This window comes from Oikopleura dioica, chromosome XSR (genome assembly GCF_907165135.1).
Source record: "Oikopleura dioica chromosome XSR, OKI2018_I68_1.0, whole genome shotgun sequence".
Taxonomy (NCBI): domain Eukaryota; kingdom Metazoa; phylum Chordata; class Appendicularia; order Copelata; family Oikopleuridae; genus Oikopleura; species Oikopleura dioica.
In genome coordinates this window covers 66,486-84,057 of record NC_137294.1, presented here as the reverse complement: position 1 = coordinate 84,057, position 17,572 = coordinate 66,486, and the positions used below count along the sequence as shown (strand labels likewise).

Genomic DNA, 17,572 nt, shown 5'->3' with positions numbered 1-17,572 from the left:
TGGGTTCGCCCTTAGGCCTTATTCTTTCCAAAAATGAAGAAAAATACTTTCACTTCGATAAAAGGCTGATGCTCGAATTCGCAGTCTGCGAAAAAGCAAAAATGATTCATGCGAATTTTCTCGCGAAAATGGCGTTTTCGAGCCGTTTTTCTAGCTCGAAATTAGCTTTGAAATTAAGTCTTAAAATTTCAGTAATAAATGTTACTGACTGTAACGAACAGTACTATCAATCGCTGATCTTCCTGTAGCTCAGTTACTAAAACCTTTTTCGACTCGAAAACGAGCGTTTTCAGAAAGAAGCGCTTTTTCTTCCATGATTCCCGTTTTTGCTCGAAAACGAGTCGAATTCTCAACAAACCAGTTTAAAAGTGCTCCTTACCTGGCCAGAGTTGTCAGTTCACTTTTCGACTGCTCGAGAAAAAGAGGAAAACTTTACTTTTTGTCGAGATTGAAAAAGAATCAACCGCCTTGATCGCGAACTTTCAAAATGGCGCATATAAAACCAGGTGAGCCGGGCAAAAGCCACACTTTTCGAGAGAGAAAAACGCTAAAAATGACAAAAACCGACGAAAACAACAATTTAGTAATTGCCACTTCCCAAACTTCGAGCGGACAAGACGACACCATGCAGGGAATCGCCGAAATTGCCTCTTCTCAATCCACATTGTCTTCCGCCGAGACTCCTACTCCATCTACCGAGAATTCATCCGTAAGTCATTAGATTTGAGCTAATTGAAGCCCTGACTCAGCTTTTCGAGCCCAGAAAGAGTAAGCTCTAATACTTTTCTTTAGGGCAAGAATAGCAACTCCGGCCCATCCACGACTCCTTTCGGCGCTGACAACAACAACGAGAAGCCGAAAAGCCGAACAACTTCTAGCTTCAAAAGAACGCAGAAAACAGCGGTTCTGAAAATGAAAACTTGGTCGAAGAAGATTCTCAGGGCGGTGACGAGGACGGTCCAAAAGCCGCTGCCTTTGGGGACGAGCAAAACGGTAAAATCGAATTCAACTAGCGCTCCTTTTTAAGAGTTTTTAAGGCGATGACAATAATAATCGAAAAGCCGGCTTCCACCGAGACGAGCACTTCCAGCGCCGATTGGATTTCTTCAAAGACAAGGAGCACCCCTGGATCTTCGATCGAGAGTACACTTACAAGCACGAAGAAGGCCCTAATGCCGGGGAAAAGGTCGATCTCGCCTACTTCAACGCTCACCAAAAATTCCTGGAGAAAAAGAGGGCGATGAATAGTGCTAAAGGCGGTGGATTCCAAGATGTCACCAAAATTGGCGAAAACTCTGGCGCCTCCTCCGAGGCAGACGTTCCTTCTTGCGGCTCTGATACAGAAGAAGACGAAACGGACAAAGAAGATGCTGGCGAGATGGGCGCTCCCCAAAATCAGCTTTTTCCGGCGAAGAGAAAAAGGAGGATGAAGACTCCAGCGATCAGAAATCGGAGAAATCCGAAACCAAGCCGGAGAAGAAGAAAGGAGGATTCGGGAATGAAGATGGAAGCGATGGCTCTTCTGAAAAGCTGACGGAAGCGGAAATGAATATTTTCAATCGACTCATGGACAGTAAGTTTATTTAGATCAGAAAAATTTGCTCAAAGTAGAAGTTGAAAAAATGAATCGACAAACTTTGATTATAGACAATCGGCTCTACAGCGGGCACATTTGCCACGCGCTTGAAGACAACGAGGAGCTGCACAAAAACAACGATCTCGGCGAAGAACTCGAAAAGATCGAAAGCCTCCATTTCCAGGTCACCCAAGCTGTCAAGGACGAGGTCGAAATTATCGCCCCGGAGAAGTATCTCTGCAACTCCTTCGACGATCTCACTCAACTCAACGAGAAGTTGAAGAGGAACCTGAGCGTTTACGGCTGGGAAAAGCCGCTTCTCGTCCAGCGAGTGTCGATGCGCCCGATTCAAGAGCAACAGGACATTCTCGTCAATGCCCAAACCGGCTCTGGAAAGACGGGAGCGTTCTTGATTCCAATCATCAACCACATTTTGACCAACAAAAGGTAATCATATTCAGTTTGAACGTTTTCAAAAAGCCACTTCTTTTTCAAGAGAGAAGAAATTCCCAAACGAGGACGAATCTGGAATTCCGGGCGTCGATGTCATCGGAATCGACCCTCGAGCGTTGATCATGACGCCAACGCGCGAACTGGCGATTCAAATTGCCAAGGAAGCGATCAAACTAACTCGTGGACTCGAGCGTAAGTCCTTTTTCTGATCTCTCTTTCGAGCAATTACTTTCAGGCGAGGAGATCAAGATCTGCAACCTCTACGGCGGCACGAAGCGCTCTACCCAGCGCTTCCACGCGTTTGGAGCGGACATCATCGTTGGCACTCCCGGCCGCGTCGCTGACATCTTGTTTCCAAGCGTCGAAGGTGCAACTAAGGTGATGAGCGATCAAATAAGACTACCCCTTAAAAAACTTGTAGCAACACTTTGAGAGTTGCGAGTTCGTCGTCCTGGACGAAGCAGATCGAATGCTGGACAACGGCTTCGGCGAACTCAACAACATCATCATCAACAAGATCAAGGAAAAACGCAGTAGCGCGGGTCCAGTCAGCAAGGTCCTTACTTCCGCTACCTTTCCCGCTGAAGTGCAGGTTTTCGCCAACAAGTTTCTGCGCCCAGATTACTTGTACGCTCAGTGCGGAATTCTCAACGCTCCATGGTAAAAACGCTCCATCTTTTTGTTCTTTTAATTGAACTAATTTTTTAAAATAGCGCGTCCGTGAAGCAACAAGTGATCAAAGTCGAAGGGCTGAACAACAAGTTCGAGCAGCTCAGGTCCGTCCTCGAGGAATTTCAAATCGGCAGCGGCAAGAAGGCGCTCGTTTTCGCCAACACAAAAACGCGAGTCGACTACTTGGGCTGCATGCTCTCCGAGTCCATGGATTTCACTTGCATGACGATGCACGGCGATCGATCCCAGGAGCAGCGGGAATTCGCGCTTTGGACTTTTGCCACGACCAACTGCCACGTTTTGATCGCCACTAACGTGGCCGCCCGTGGATTGGACATTCCCGCGGTCGACTTGATCGTCAACTTCGACTGCTCCGACATCGAGTACTTCCACGACGACTTCATCCACCGAATCGGGCGCACTGGACGCGTTGGTCGACCGGGCACAGCCGTCACCTTCATCCAAGAAGGAGGAAGATTCAGCGACGAGAAAAAAGTCCCCATCCTCGTCAAACTCATGAAGGTAAATTACGAATACTGGAAATCGTTTTCAATCAATCTACTTAGGACGTGAAGGCTGAGGTGCCAGAGTGGCTTCAAGAAATGGCCGACAACACTCCCGATTCGGACGAGGAGGAGAAGAGCAACGACGCTGCCAGCGTTACCAGTCGAATCTCGTCGAAAGCTGCTTCCTCCAAGTCCTGCCCGACGCTCATTGGCGAGAGCGACGATGAGGACGAAAACAAGGAGGACGACTCTCCCGAAGCGCAAGAAAAATTCCGACTCGCTCTTGGTGGCTTCGACGAATCCTAAAATCCAAGAGCTACTCATCTTACTGCTTTCTTTATTGATATTTCCTTTTGAATTATTTGAAACCAAAGTTCTGCTTGTAACCATCAGAAATTGAGTCCATCAACTATTTACTGACAAATAAAATTTTGAAATAAAACAACAATCGAAAACTGAATTTTCCTTGTACCATGAGTAGTGAACAATTCTGAACGCAGTCAAGCTATTATCTAATTACTGTCTCAGGTTGTCAAGCCCAGTAATCAAGGTACTGAAGGATAGCCCCAAATTTCAAATTCCGCAGCAAAAAATTCGAGAAAATCGAATTGAAAAAAAAATACTCATCTATGATTTCAACGCCGCTGCCCGCGCTGCTCCGATTTCTTCGACTCAAAAGTGTCCAAGATAGCGATTGGCTCCAGACCTTGCTGACCACGTGTTTCGAGGCGTATTTAAACGGTCGTGACTCGTCCGAAACCATCATTTTCCACATAAAAAAATATGGAGAAAATGCCGAAAAAACGAGCTGAGAAGAGAATCAATTTTGCGGGAGGAGGAACATCAACTGCTCAGATGATTCGCCCCTCCAAACAAGGTAATTTTAATTTCCAGCCAATTCTAGAGAATTTTAATTCAATTTTTTCAGAAACAGCGAAAGAGTTCCTCTTTCAAAAAACGCCGACGTCAGTCTACGTGTCGAGGCGATTCGTGAAGAAAATGCTGGTGATTGGAATCTCCGAAGTCTGCAGGCAGCGACTCGCCTTTGCGGAAGATGAGTTCACGTCGAGGACTGCGGGAGACATGAAAGTTCAGGTTCTCAATCCATTCGAAGAGAGCGGAAATGACAATGCCGATTCTATGAAGGGCTGGCTTCGCACGATTTTCAACTTGGCGGAAAAAGGATGGCTCTCCAAAGTCTTCATTTGCATCGGAAAGGGGGTTAGTTCGAAAATCATGGTTTCATTTCTTGAAAATTAAATTTCAGAATGCTCCAGAAAAGAAGCCGCTGGAAGTGTACGGCTTCGGCATCAAAGAGACGGACATTTGCAAAGAAATGGACGAACACGCGGTGATCGACTTAACTGAAGACGAGGACGCGCAGCTGAGAAACGAAGCGGAAGATCTTCTTCAAGGAATCAAAAAGAAAATTCCCAAAACTCCGCTCGACGACGTGAAATTCTCCATCGTAAGTCTTAGATTTCCAGTCCAGAATCGATCTTCTTCTTTTAGCAAGTGGTGCTCAACGATCAGGCGCCAGAAAAACTCGACTTAGAAGACTTCCACTCTTCCAGACAACCAGAAGTGAAGAGGGCAAGGACGCTCTTCGAGCGGGGATGCAAGACGCCCTTCCACAAGATTAGAACCATCGGAGTTCAGGCCGGAAAAAAGGAGGACGACGGCGACAGTTCTCCCTCTGGCTGGTAGTTTTTTCACTGTTTCTACTCCTTTTCCCTTTTTTATTGAATAAATAAACTGATAAGTTATCAACTATGAGTTAACAGTTATGAAATTTGAAGGATTGTTACAATGAAAAATATGCGTATTACTGTAGAAAAGGACTGAAGCTGGGATCAATTGTTGGGTCAGCTAGGCTGCCTGTGTGGAAAACCTGAGTCAGGGTCTGAAAAGTAATTTTGCGAAGCCGCTGGCTTTTCATTGAAGATCTTTCAGACCCTGACTCAGGTTTTCTACACAGGTTGGCGAGCTCAGACCCGCTGGCTGAGTCGATGAGTCATCGCAGCGCATGGCTCCACGGAGCTCTTTCTCAGCGCGGGAAATTTTAAAAATTTCCGACTTCCTCCCTTTTTTTCATCTGCTACGAGAAATTGACATTTTTACGAAAAAAATGCGTGCTTTATTATTAACGCTCGAGTCATTTTTTAAATAAAATTAATTTCTAAAAAGCCGTTTTTTCAGAAAGCGGCAGAAATGAATTTATTGCCGAAGCGTGGGACCGATTTCGCCAAGAAAGACTACTGGACCGACTTTTTCAACAAAAGAAAAGACCCCTTCGAGTGGTATGGCTCCTACATGGAACTGAACGAGTACTTCATCAAATACGTCAAGCCGGAAGACGAAATCCTCATGGTCGGCTGCGGCAATTCGGAACTCTCCGACGAGCTGCACGACATGTAAGACAGATTCTTCGGAAAGCGCGTTAATTCTCATTCGATCAGGCAGAAGTGCAAACTCATCACCAACATCGACATCTCCGAAAACGTCATCAAACGAATGCAGAAAAAGGCCGAAGAGTCGAAGCGACAGATGATTTACGAAGTCGGCGATGTTACTGAACTCAAGTACAGGTCTGGGCTCAAAACACAGGCTTTCTTTAGTAAAAAGGATGCCCTGACTCAGGATCCGGAGTGCGGACACAGGCTGTCGTGTTCCATGAGTTCTTTAAATTGAAGATTTGAAGGGATTGAGCCGCGAAAGAGACCAGCAATTCAACTGCGTGATCGACAAAGGCACCTTGGACGCGATGATGGTGGACGACAGCGACGAGACGTGTCAGCTGATCGCGCGGATGTTCGACGAAATCGGCCGCGTGCTCAAGTCTGGCGGGCGCTACATCCTCATTACTCTGGCGCAGGAACACATCGCCAAGTTCGTGGCGCAAGAATTCGAGCTGCGCAAAGGCTGGATGCTGCGCCTGCACGAGCACATTCCCTCGGGCAGCGAAGACGGCGTCATTCCACTGCCCGTCTTCGTCATCGTCCTCACCAGATTGAGATACAAGGACGGAACCGCTCCGGACAAGCTGATGGAGATATTCCCAGCGGTGGAAGCGCACTCGAACCCTAAACCGATGAGAGCATACACCGCGGATGAAATCTCGGACTTTTGCAAAAGCAGACAAGAATGGAGCCAGCTCAAGGGCTTGGTCTCGAGAACGCTGCAGTCAGAAGGTAAATCTACTTTCTTTTTTGTTAGTGGAAGTTTATTTTTCATTTTATTTTTTTTAGCTTTTTCACTTGCCCGGAACTACAGCTTCAGTTTCATTTTTTATTGTACGTTCTGTCGATATCATCATAATTTTTGAAGACCATTTCTTCGTACGACAAATTATTGTTGCCTCGTTTTCGGGTTCAGTTTCATTTTATTTTATTTTCGATATAAAAAAGCTCAAAGCTCCCTTTTTATACCTCAAAAATCAGCCGAGGGCGCTACTTTTGCTAGTAAACATAGTAAAATCTCAGTTGGATATTTGCAAAGATGCGATTTTTGTCGTCAAAATAAATTATGATAACCTACTTTCGCGCAAATAGAGAATTAGGCTTCGTAAACAGCCCAATTCTTTTTCTATTTCTATCCGTTCTATCTATTGATCGACAGAAAGAGGTAATTCTTATTTAGTGCATTTCTCGATGTACAGCAAAGGCAGCGACGTGCCTCGCTTCGACCTGTACGTAGTGGACGACAGCCGAGGAGTGAGAGACATGGCTTTTTTCATCGTGGCGGCTGGGCGCGAGTTCGACTGGAGCTACAGTAGTCCGCAAGGGCGAAAGCAGTTTCTGAATGAGCTGAGAGACATGACAGGCGGCGGTTTCAAGCGAATGGTCTATGTTTTGAAGAACATGGTCCACTCGTACGGAAACAACGATCAGGTCAAGGTTGGTAAGAGAGATTTCCTTTTGTTTTCTAGTTTTGGTTTAGGAAGAGCTCTCCTGGCTGGTGAAAGAACTCAAGCACAGAAAATGCTACGACCGGCAGATTCCGTTTTTGACGGAGGGCGAGGACCAGGCGAGGAGCTACGTCGCTTCCGGCAAAAGCGAACTCTCCGGCGAGTACATCATCGAGGAGTCGAAGGCGAGAGGGCAGGACGGAAGCGAGTGCGCCTACAGAAGACTCATTTTCAAGAACCAGCCCACTTTGGTCCAGTCAGAGTGCAAAGTAAAGATGGAGTTTGAACGCGTCAAAAAAGGCAAAAAGAAAATAACGGTGCGAAATATTTCTTTGAGAATTGAAGCAATTCTCTTTTCAGAAACTGAGAAGGATATTCGACAAGAGCTACGTCGCTTCGGAGTACTACTACGGACTCGTCTCGGCGCTGGACATGATCGCCAAGAACGTAAAAGAACCGAAAGTGCTGGTAATCGGCCTTGGCGGCGGCGTTTTGTCGAACTTCCTGGAAGCGCGATATCCGGCCGCCGCGTTGACTTCCGTCGAAATCGACCCCGTCATGGTGAAAATTGCGAGAGTGTACTTTGATCTGCCGGAGACCTGCAACGTCGTCGTCGCGGACGGGCTTAAATTTTTGGAGGAAAGGAAGGAGCAATACGATCTGATCATTTTGGACGTCGATCAGAAGGATCCCTCGCTTGCCTTGAGGTAACAAACTTTGCTGAACGAACACCATAATTTCGATTCTAACTTGAGAAGCCCAACTTTCTCGTTCCTCTACTTATCTAATTATGCATAAAGTCGTCGGGGCGCTCTCTGGGGCTGCTACTTCGTCTAGGGCCTCTTTCTTTCAACCCTAACCCACATCACATGTGTACCCTCCCGACCTCGGGGAGGCACCGGGGCTTCCAGGGCGCCGCCTAAGGAAGTCCCGCAATCTGAGGTTGAGTGTCCCCGGCGACAGATAACGCGTTTTTTAGCTAATTTTTTACGCCCGACTCTAACGGGCCCTTTTCCGAAAAAAAAAACAGAACCTCTTCTTTGAACAGCGTCACTGTCGAATTTGGGCTCTTTTTGCAGCGATCGTTTCCCCTTAAAAGAGGTGTTTTAGGTGTCCTCCTGAGCCGTTCATCACAGAATCGTCGCTAGAAATGTGGAAAAACGGGCTGCGCGAAGGCGGCGTGCTGGCAATCAATCTCGTCTGCCGCCACTCGGAGCAGCGAGTCGAGATCGTCAAGCGCTGCGAAAAAGTGTTCAGCACGGCGATCGTCGGAAACTGCACAGAGGGCGACATCAACAAGACGCTCCTGCTCTCGGCGAGCAACATTCGAAAGCCACTCGCCGAGGCTGTGAAAGCAGCGACGTGGCAAAGCGAGCAGGACTCGCAGTGCGTCGCCAGAATGTTCCAGAGTTTGCGATTTTAGACGAAGGAAAGTGAAAGAAACGAAAGAAAAATAGAAGAATAAGAAGCGCCGTCTTTTCCTGAAAGTCAATGAAATGCACAATTTTCCACTTTCAATTAAAGTTCAATTAAAGAAAAAGAAAAGCCCAAAAACACTTTCTTGATGTTCGATTTTTCTTTTCAGAATTTTGAAAATCGCTCGATCAGAATGTCGGGCTACGGCCACAAGGTGCAGAAGGTGATGGTTCAGCCCATCAACCTCGTTTTCCGCTTTTTCCAGAAGAAGATCCGCGTCCAGGTATTTCACTCGTAAATTCGTATGATGGAAAGAAGAAGACTCTCAGATCTGGCTCTACGACGTCGTCAACTTGAGACTTGAAGGAGTGATCGTTGGATTCGACGAGTACATGAACCTCGTCCTCGACGACGTCGAAGAAATGCACGTCAAGGTATGCCAGAGTTATTTACAGTCATCTTCAACTTTGATTTCCAGACTCACTTCAAACGAAACGTCGGACGAATCCTGCTCAAGGGCGACAACATCACTCTCATCCAACAGGCGCCCCAATAAAACACCTTCTTCCTCATCTGAAGCTGCCTTTTCCAATCGAAAGTTAATAATACTGTGTCACAAAGATTACTGTAGTTTGAAGGCCGACGTAGCCTTCGAATGGCAGTTTATGACTGTTATTTCCATTCCTTTGAGTAAAACGCAAGCTCCTTAAAATTTCCGGAGAGACAGCCTTGAAATTCATCTGCTGGGAATAAGGCTGCCTCTTGTCTAACTTGCTAAAGTTCTTTTGCAAAAAAAGACTAGACGATTGTTGATTTATCCGACTGCAAATCGCGACAAATCAAAACTTGGCAACTCGAAGGGCAGAATAAATATATTTTGGGGAATTATTAGAAAGTTCCTCGAGGACCAACATGCTCGAATTTTCCGGCGCCGAGTCCCATCGCAGAGTTGCTACAAAAACGATAAAAAATGAATAAAAAAGTGAATCTTACAGGGCCATGGATTGATGAGACCAGGAGTGGGTCTTTGCAGCGCGCTCGCCTTCGAAGTTTTTGAAGATTGCCAAGTTGTAGGGACTGGTGTAGCCGTTCGAGGGCCAGTACTCCGGGTTGCCGTTGTCGCCGATTCCGTGGCCGCCGACCTGAAATTTTAAAGCTCAATCATAATTCGAAAATAGCCTTTGTTTCGGCCAAAAATGAGATCAATGTCTACCTTCCAGGTTGGGTCGAATCCAGAAGCAACGATGTTGACAGCTTCACCTTCCATCTGTTCTTTCAAAGACCTAAAAATGACTTAAACAGAAGAACGCTATTGAATTTAATACCTGAGTTCGTCTCTGTCGATTTCGGCCTCGTAGAGGGGCATGCAAGCCATGTCAATGTTCTGTCCCTCCCAGAAGGACTCCTGTTCCCACTGGACGCGTCGGGAAGTGACAGTTCGCTCGAGCCAGTAAGCGACGAAGCCGGCGACGAGCATGTGGATGTAGCTCATTCCTCGGTGGGGAATGTTGCGCCGCCAGGGCATTTGAGGATAGCCGCCTGGAGGAGGCATGTCTTGGCGGTAAGCGGCGCTTCGGAAGAGCCGAGCGCAGGTGCTCCGGGAGCACAGCAGTCGGTTCATCGCTTCTACTTTTCGATTTCTAAACTGAGCGAAAAATTAGCTTTTCTTTCTGAAATTGAGAGAGGAAAATGTGAAGTATGAAATGTGTCACAGGTTGCCGAGCCTTTCTGGAGATTCTGGAGAATTTTATCGAGATTTTTAATCAATGAATCGCATTCAAAAAGACTAAAATCTAGAATTATAAATAGAAAAACGAAGTTTTAGATATGATGCTAGAAAGCAATGGATTTTTTTATAATTCATAAAAAATAATTTAACGAAACAGTTTTTCACTTGAAATAATTTGAAATTTCCTGGTAATCGATAGCGTAAAATATCTTTTTACTAAAAATAATATTAGAAAAGAATTCGATCAATATTTTTTCTTCGTGAACAGCAATCTTCTTGGGACGATAAAAATATATTTTCTGAGAAATTACAAAATAGCGTGTTTTGACCCTTTTTGTTTCAAGCTTTTCGAGTACTATCAGTGCTCAACTATGCTTCATAATGTACCAAAAGAAAGCTCGTAGCCTATTCTAGGGGGATTTGAATAGAAAATTGAAAAAAATAAATTGTGGAACTAACAAATGAAGCCGGAAGTACCCTTTAATCACCGTCAAAGTAAAGTATCTAAATAGTATCAAAATAATTTTTTAGGCCCATTATTTCTCTTTTTGAATTCAAATCCCCCTAGAAGAGGCTCTAAGCTTTCTATTGGTATATTATGAAGCAAACTTGAGCACTGATAGTACTCGAAAAGCTTGAAACAAAAAGGGTCAAAACACGCTTTTTTGTAATTTCTCAGGAAATATATTTTTATCGTCCTTGTCTGATCTCTCTTCCAGCTCAAAAACGCTAATTTCGGTGCTTTGGATGAGTCACCGTCTTCTCGAGTGAGTCACTTGGCGTCGACTCAGCTCCAGCTCACGGCTTTTGATTGGAGCATTTTCGTGTCCAACTGAAGCTCTCCGAATTCGAGAAATACTCTAACTCCGATTTCACCTCTTTTACCGGCTTCTTCCCGAGATACCCAGAGATTCAACTTTACTTTCGACCATGAGCCTTTTTTCCAAACCCGTTCGCGCTAGAATCAACCCCCCACGAATTTCGCGCCCCACTTCATTTCACTAATATACCCCAAAAGAATTCTTTTTTTTTCATTTAGGCCATTATTAGCATTGCTTTTCACAGTAAGAAAAATGATCGGTTTTTCGAGTTCAAGATTATTCAAGAAAATTTATTTGGTTTGTCATTAAAAATCGCGAGAAAACAAATTTTATTGTTCTTTTTCATTTTGAGTCTAGATTCATCTGGATCTTTCACTGGCGCCTTTATAAAGCCAATTACTGTCTTTTATTTTTCATTTGTCAAAAACGTCTTTTCGATTTTTCTTTTTCTGAGAAAAACGTTTTCAGAGTCGTCCAAAAACCTCCAATTCGCCATGGCTGACGAAGACCTCTTAGACTACGACGAGGAGCAGGCCGAGGAGACCCCAGTCGCAGCCGTCGACGAGAAGAAGAAGGACGGCAAGGGGCCTGGCTACGTTTCCATCCATTCTTCCGGCTTCAGGGATTTTCTGTTGAAGCCTGAGCTCCTCCGAGCCATCGTCGATTGCGGTTTCGAGCATCCCTCGCAGGTAACTATCTAAATTTTCAAAAAAGCCTCTTTTCGTCCAAAAATGAAAAATGAATTTTCTCTAAACACTCTTTTTAGGTGCAAAACGAATGCATCCCACAGGCTGTTCTCGGCATGGACGTTCTCTGCCAGGCCAAGTCCGGTATGGGAAAGACGGCTGTCTTCGTCCTGGCGACGCTGCAGCAGCTCGAGCCCGTCGACGGAAACGTTTCCGTGATCGTCATGTGCCACACGCGAGAACTGGCCTTCCAGATCTCGAAGGAGTACGAGCGCTTCAGCAAGTACATGGACAGCATGAAGGTGGCGGTCTTCTTTGGCGGCATGCCCATCGAGAAGGACAAGAAGGTGCTCAAGGACAACTGCCCTCACATTGTTGTTGGCACTCCCGGACGTATCCTCGGCCTCATCCGCTCCAAGGCACTCAGCCTCAAGAACGTCAAGCACTTCGTTCTCGATGAGTGCGATAAGATGCTCGACGCATTAGGTAACCAACACGCAACAATAGACTGGCCCTCTTGAAGAATAAAAAGACCATTCATTGCTCTAACTCATCGTCTAGATATGCGCCGAGACGTGCAGGAGATCTTCCGCCAAACTCCGCACGAGAAGCAAGTGATGATGTTCTCGGCCACGCTGTCGAAGGAAGTGCGACCTGTCTGCAAAAAATTCATGCAAGATGTAAATACCTCAAATTCCACAAAAGCCCAAAATCCAAATCACCCCCTCCGGGCCTCGCTCCGGTTGGCCCCAGTCTAAGCCCGTACCAGCCCTCCAAACAAGCCAAAAGCCATCAAACAAAACCAAAAACCTCTCGAAACCAAACTCAAAAAAGCAAACTCGAACCTGGGAAAGAAATTTCTTCAAATTCCAGCTCGCGCCTGTACCCCAATTTTCGGGCGATAAGAAAAGACAGACATTGCTAGGACCGGCCAAAAACGCTTTTCCCTCCCATTCGTAGATCGGCGCGAGCTGTAGCCCTAGAACGAGTGTGGAACCATTCCGCTGTGGTTCCACCGGAGGCACCTTTACCCCTGGGGAAGCCGGCGCGTCTAGCCAGGCGGGATGCCCTTGATCTAAGTGGGAACATGTCTGCGTTGCGCTCTGAACGATTACTGTAATCGATGCGAATGCCTCATTCTTGCGAAGTTACGTAACTGGTTCTGTTCGATGGTGGAGCTGCTCGATCATCTCTCTGATCACGGTAACCTCTCTCTAACCGGCGCTCCCTTTGTAGCCCATGGAAGTCTTCATCGACGACGAGGCCAAGTTGACCCTGCACGGCCTCCAGCAGCACTACGTCAAGATCAAGGAGAACGAGAAGAACAGAAAGCTCTTCGACCTGCTCGACGCGCTCGAGTTCAACCAGGTCGTCATCTTCGTCAAGAGCGTGCAGAGATGCATCGCGCTCTCCACCCTCCTCAAGGAACAGAACTTCCCAGCTGTCGACATCCACAGAGCCATGAATCAGGAAGAACGTCTTCAACGGTAAACCCTCAACTTCTTCTCTCTCTTCCTCACTTAGCGCTTTAGATACCAGCTCTTCAAGAACTTCCAGCGCCGTATCCTCGTCGCCACCAATCTCTTCGGCCGTGGTATGGATATCGAGCGAGTGAACATCGTGTTCAACTACGATATGCCCGAGGACTCCGACACCTATCTGCATCGAGTCGCCCGAGCCGGTCGATTCGGCACCAAGGGTCTTGCCATCTCCTTCGTTTCCGACGAGGAAGACGCCAAGACCTCCCAGTCCGTCCAGGACCGATTCGAAGTCAAGATCACCGAGCTCCCCGAGGAAATCGACATCAGTACTTACAGTAAGTCCTTACTGCTCAACCAAGAGCTTTGCTGACACTTTTCTTTCAGTCGAAGGACGTTAAACACGAAAAAGATAGAAATCGAAGTTAGTCCAAGTCCTGTTACAGTCCCTTCATTCTGATCTTGCGACATCATCCTAACTGTCCAACGACACCACCCCTCTTTACTGCCGTAAACAAGTCAATGTTCGGAAATAGATCAATTACTGAATTAGTAGCCCTTTAAATCCTCCGTGTCTCTTTCTTCCACGCAGTAGACTCTAGAGTCTAGAATGAGCGAGTTTCTAGTTTCGAAAATGAGCGACGATATGCTCCTGACGGCGAAGCAGCCAGGTTTTCTGCCTCGCTACGGAGTTACGTACTTTATCATTCAGCAGGCAGCAGCAATAGGTGGCTTTGTTGGAGGCTTCGCAGCGATGCGTTCTGCTCCAGCGAAGCGCTTTTACGCTAGAACTAAATTGGCAACTGTTGAGGCAAGCATGATTTGATTGTTGAGCAGCGAAAAAGTAACTGGTGTTGCTAGAAACTTGCGAAAATTGAAGCAGCGCATGTAGAAACGAAGATGAGCTTTGTAACGAAGCGCAAAGTGAAGCTGTTCAAGTTGTACGCCGGCGAGTCTGAAATGATGAAGAAGCTGCCCTTTTCGCAGGGATTTATCACTGCCTATATTGGAGGGATGTTCGCCAGTGAAATTACAGTCATGTTTCCGATTAGCATTGTTTGGATCGTTATTTCTTTTATATGACGCAGCGGATGTCGCAGAAGTATCAAAATTGGCACGAAAAAGGTTTCTTTTCTTTCCAGAAAAAGCAAGTCGTTCACGTGATTGTTTCAGAACTCCTTTATTACAGTACATCCAGCCGGCAGTAGAAAACGCTAACGAGTGGGATTGGGTAAAGTCCATCCACGAAGTTATCCACGCTGAAGCTTCTTCCCGACAATTAATTTAAAAATTGCAAAATTTGAAAAGAATAATAAAGAATCGCTAGTTTAGAATGAATCGTATTTACGAGACACATTTTGGCCCGGAGGTTGAGACTCGTGCTCATTTGGGATGTAAGACCGCTTGGTCCAACCAGGGGCTCATCGCCTACACCGTAGAGCGGATGCTCAACGGACAGACCTTCATGGAGATGCACATAAAAAACTCGGAGGTGCCCTGGGTCGAGCACATTATCCAGTTTCCAGTGGGAAGGGAGGTCACCGCGCTCAAATGGAACAATACAGGTTTTCGAAAGAAGCAAGCTTGGCGATAAATGATCGAATCTTAGGCGACAAAATCCTTGTCGGCGACTCCCACGGGCGAATATCGATGTACACCATGGTCGAGAACTCGAGCACAAAGTGGAAGCAATCTTTGGTGATCGAAGACCGCTGCGACCCGATCATCGCCGTCGGCTGGTACCATCCGGGCATCAAGTTCGAAATCCACATCGACAAGGTCATGACTCCGCCGGGCAGCGATCCGCCCAGCTTGAAGGAGAAAATAACCAGGGAGAAGTTTTCACCGACGCTTGCCACTCGCGGTGGAAATGCCTACGAAGGTGCGTCTTTTTTTGTTTGAGTCTTTTTCATTTTTTAATTAGGCGTTTTTGCCTTGACAAAGCTGGGCCGCTTCGTAACGAGCCTGACGGAGTCGAACGAAGAACCAGTCTGGACGAAAATCGGAGGAATGATGAACGTGAAATTCTGCGGCTATGCTTACAACGCTGATGGAAAGATCACCGTCGCCATGTCCTCTGGCTTGATCAACGAAAACGTACGCATCGTGGATGTGAGCATCGAAAGAGTCGTGAACAGAAGAGAACCACGATCGCGCAATACTAATCAGTTGCTGCGTTTGAGTCACATCGTCGGTAACAGTTTGATAATTCCAAAGGATCAGACGCTTCAAGAATTCGGACCTTACAGTTATGTTTCTCAGCTTCTGTTTCCGCACGAAGAGTACGCCGACCAGATTCTATTATGTTTAGGGTTGAGCAAGAGCACGATAAATCGTCTTTAAAAGGCCTTGAGCATTACTGAACCCAATAAAAGCTACAGCAATGACCGCAAATCGTGCGTCTCCTGGTGGATGAAAACTCGGCAGCACAAAGTCCTCCCAAAGTTTCTCGGCGGCGGCTGCAACGTTGTCGATTGGATGCAGTGCAAATCGACGCAGCTGCCGCGTATTTTTCATCTGACTTCGCAGAACTTTCCGCTACTCACGAAGAAGATAACTCTGTCCACTTTTTCGTGTGGGGATCTGTTGGCGGCAACTTGTCTCGATGGGAACTTGTATCTCATTCAAAAGCTGAGTCTGAAAAGGACGCTGCAAATCGAGCCCAGAAAGGATCTCGTCCACCCTGGAAGAGCGACCAAGGAAGGCCAAGAAAACATGATCACCTACTGCTCGATAGCTTTCTCGCCCTCCGGATGCGCCTTGTTAGGACTCGACAACAACAGCAATCTTTACGTTTCGCAAGGTAACCTTTTTAAAAACTTGAAAAAAGATTACTTTTTCAGTAAATCCGTGGCTAGAAGCGGAACTGCCCGTGCAAATGAAAGAAGAAGCTATCCAACTGTTCCTGGAGTACAGTCTTCTCTCGGACACTGACTGTTGGGACGCACGACTGTTGGTTCAAAATCACTCCATGGCAAACGCCTTGATCACCAAGCTCAAGAGCTCAATTGCCGCTGACCCCGAGTTTCACGTTTTTAATCGTCGTTTTGACGCAGAGTGTCTTCTTCTCTGGTCGCTTTTCCCTTCCTACGAGCCGGAGTATTCGTCGAAGATGTCCACGGTTAGTCAAGCGTTCTTGCTAATTAAAGTTAACTTTTTGCTCTAGCTTTTGACGACAGCTGTTCTGGAGCTTTTCATAAGTTTCCTCCGTCCAACGGGAGCTAGTTTGAATGAAGAAAACTTTGACCTTCGCGAACGGCTCTCGCAGATAGCAGACTCGAACGAGAACCTCGACGACTTGCTGAACGTAATGATGAATACCTTCGAAACGAACATGCGCATTCTCCAATCTGTTGGCCACCTAATCCAGTGGATGGCCACGCACATCATCTCCCAGGTCACCAAGCTCCGCTCTCATTCGTTAAGTAAGTTCCTTACTAGACTTTCTTACAAAAAGCATCAATGTTTTTAAATCAAAAATGCTTCAGCGTCGAATGAGATTTCAATTTCGCGGCGAATCCTTCTTATCATGAAGCTCTGGACCACTCTGCACAACAACTGCAGTCCCCTCTACACGATCAAAGACGTCAAGTGCGACCCGCTCTCTGAATCGTACGCTATTCTTTCAAAAGCGGCTGCGGCCCAACAACTCGGCGAAAACATTCCAATGTAAGTAACTTTGCTTTTTCAAAGATTCTGGTTTACGGATTTGTTTCAGGGAGCTGTACGATTCGTGCGAGCTGTTAAAGTGTCGCGTCTCGACGGGAGAAGTGAGCATGAAGAAGCCGCACGTGACGAGTCTGAAGGGACGGACCTTCCAAGTGGGCAAGTCGGAGACGAAACGGGCCGCCTTGATGGTCGTGGACACCGATTTCGTGCGCCGCACAATTGTCGGCCGCGAAGAAACTCGAGATCTAAGGCACTGCTCGCGCTCCGGAGCGTATACCTACAGTAAGTTCGCTTGCAGTCTCTCTGTCGCTAACGTAACTGCTTGCAGATCGTCAGGAATCGCTGATTTCGGGCTGGGACCACCGATTCCTCAAGCGCTCGATGTGCGGCGGCCTGTGGACGAACATCAGCTCCAGCCCCGTGAAAAAGCCATTCCTTCAATCTTCTCTGAGCCAGGAGTTTCTTTAAAGTTTCAAGTCCTTATAAACGCAATTTTCCAATATTTTCCTAACACCCTCCTTTCTTCTCTTGTACATATTTCAGCCATTCTATTTCCGCCTTTCCGCTTCCGTATATTTCTGAATATTCGATACTGCCAAACAATTTCAAATGCTTAAAAACTGCTTTCCTAAAAATAAAATTTGCAAAATCAAAAGAAA

At 46.5% G+C, this 17,572-nt stretch overlaps 7 protein-coding genes across 9 annotated transcripts; 6 read left to right on the top strand and 1 right to left on the bottom strand.

Moving 5' to 3' along the window:
• Window positions 1-395: 395 nt before the first annotated feature.
• On the top strand, window positions 396-3,642 carry LOC145707134 (putative ATP-dependent RNA helicase DDX4). 2 transcript variants are annotated; one of them, XM_081784621.1, is made up of 10 exons: window positions 396-506; window positions 585-709; window positions 793-993; window positions 1,038-1,573; window positions 1,648-2,023; window positions 2,073-2,221; window positions 2,265-2,407; window positions 2,451-2,689; window positions 2,743-3,223; window positions 3,268-3,642. In XM_081784621.1, the coding sequence occupies exons 4-10, from the start codon at window positions 1,546-1,548 to the stop codon at window positions 3,511-3,513; spliced, it is 1,662 nt and encodes a 553-aa protein (XP_081640747.1). In that variant the 5' UTR covers window positions 396-506; window positions 585-709; window positions 793-993; window positions 1,038-1,545; the 3' UTR covers window positions 3,514-3,642. The 2 variants fall into 2 exon arrangements, with proteins under 2 accessions (XP_081640747.1, XP_081640746.1); XM_081784620.1 differs by lacking the exon at window positions 396-506 and having other exon boundaries at window positions 548-709.
• Window positions 3,643-3,886: 244 nt separating this feature from the next.
• Window positions 3,887-4,970, top strand: LOC145707136 (uncharacterized). The gene is made up of 4 exons (XM_081784623.1): window positions 3,887-4,084; window positions 4,136-4,428; window positions 4,475-4,675; window positions 4,720-4,970. The coding sequence occupies exons 1-4, from the start codon at window positions 3,991-3,993 to the stop codon at window positions 4,912-4,914; spliced, it is 783 nt and encodes a 260-aa protein (XP_081640749.1). The 5' UTR covers window positions 3,887-3,990; the 3' UTR covers window positions 4,915-4,970.
• A 436-nt stretch (window positions 4,971-5,406) lies between these two features.
• On the top strand, window positions 5,407-8,661 carry LOC145707133 (eEF1A lysine and N-terminal methyltransferase-like). Of its 2 annotated transcripts, XM_081784618.1 has the most exons (7): window positions 5,407-5,621; window positions 5,667-5,795; window positions 5,926-6,398; window positions 6,847-7,103; window positions 7,147-7,431; window positions 7,475-7,821; window positions 8,225-8,661. In XM_081784618.1, the coding sequence occupies exons 1-7, from the start codon at window positions 5,419-5,421 to the stop codon at window positions 8,535-8,537; spliced, it is 2,007 nt and encodes a 668-aa protein (XP_081640744.1). In that variant the 5' UTR covers window positions 5,407-5,418; the 3' UTR covers window positions 8,538-8,661. The 2 variants fall into 2 exon arrangements, with proteins under 2 accessions (XP_081640744.1, XP_081640745.1); XM_081784619.1 differs by lacking the exon at window positions 5,407-5,621 and having other exon boundaries at window positions 5,687-5,795; window positions 5,909-6,398.
• Window positions 8,662-8,699: 38 nt separating this feature from the next.
• On the top strand, window positions 8,700-9,242 carry LOC145707139 (small nuclear ribonucleoprotein E-like). The gene is made up of 3 exons (XM_081784625.1): window positions 8,700-8,813; window positions 8,860-8,964; window positions 9,009-9,242. The coding sequence occupies exons 1-3, from the start codon at window positions 8,724-8,726 to the stop codon at window positions 9,084-9,086; spliced, it is 273 nt and encodes a 90-aa protein (XP_081640751.1). The 5' UTR covers window positions 8,700-8,723; the 3' UTR covers window positions 9,087-9,242.
• A 142-nt stretch (window positions 9,243-9,384) lies between these two features.
• On the bottom strand, window positions 9,385-10,197 carry LOC145707137 (NADH dehydrogenase [ubiquinone] 1 alpha subcomplex subunit 13-like). The gene is made up of 4 exons (XM_081784624.1): window positions 9,856-10,197; window positions 9,744-9,813; window positions 9,524-9,672; window positions 9,385-9,482 (listed from the first exon to the last, which is right to left on the bottom strand). The coding sequence occupies exons 1-4, from the start codon at window positions 10,149-10,151 to the stop codon at window positions 9,419-9,421; spliced, it is 579 nt and encodes a 192-aa protein (XP_081640750.1). The 5' UTR covers window positions 10,152-10,197; the 3' UTR covers window positions 9,385-9,418.
• Window positions 10,198-11,539: 1,342 nt separating this feature from the next.
• On the top strand, window positions 11,540-13,809 carry LOC145707135 (ATP-dependent RNA helicase DDX39A-like). Its single transcript, XM_081784622.1, has 6 exons — window positions 11,540-11,769; window positions 11,847-12,252; window positions 12,328-12,446; window positions 13,003-13,253; window positions 13,299-13,582; window positions 13,632-13,809. The coding sequence occupies exons 1-6, from the start codon at window positions 11,575-11,577 to the stop codon at window positions 13,643-13,645; spliced, it is 1,269 nt and encodes a 422-aa protein (XP_081640748.1). The 5' UTR covers window positions 11,540-11,574; the 3' UTR covers window positions 13,646-13,809.
• A 764-nt stretch (window positions 13,810-14,573) lies between these two features.
• Window positions 14,574-17,558, top strand: LOC145707132 (mediator of RNA polymerase II transcription subunit 16-like). The gene is made up of 9 exons (XM_081784616.1): window positions 14,574-14,809; window positions 14,854-15,126; window positions 15,169-15,556; window positions 15,626-16,047; window positions 16,088-16,365; window positions 16,411-16,669; window positions 16,733-16,913; window positions 16,963-17,195; window positions 17,242-17,558. Exons 1-9 carry the CDS (start codon window positions 14,578-14,580, stop codon window positions 17,379-17,381), a joined length of 2,406 nt encoding a protein of 801 aa, XP_081640742.1. The 5' UTR covers window positions 14,574-14,577; the 3' UTR covers window positions 17,382-17,558.
• The last annotated feature ends 14 nt before the right edge of the window (window positions 17,559-17,572 follow it).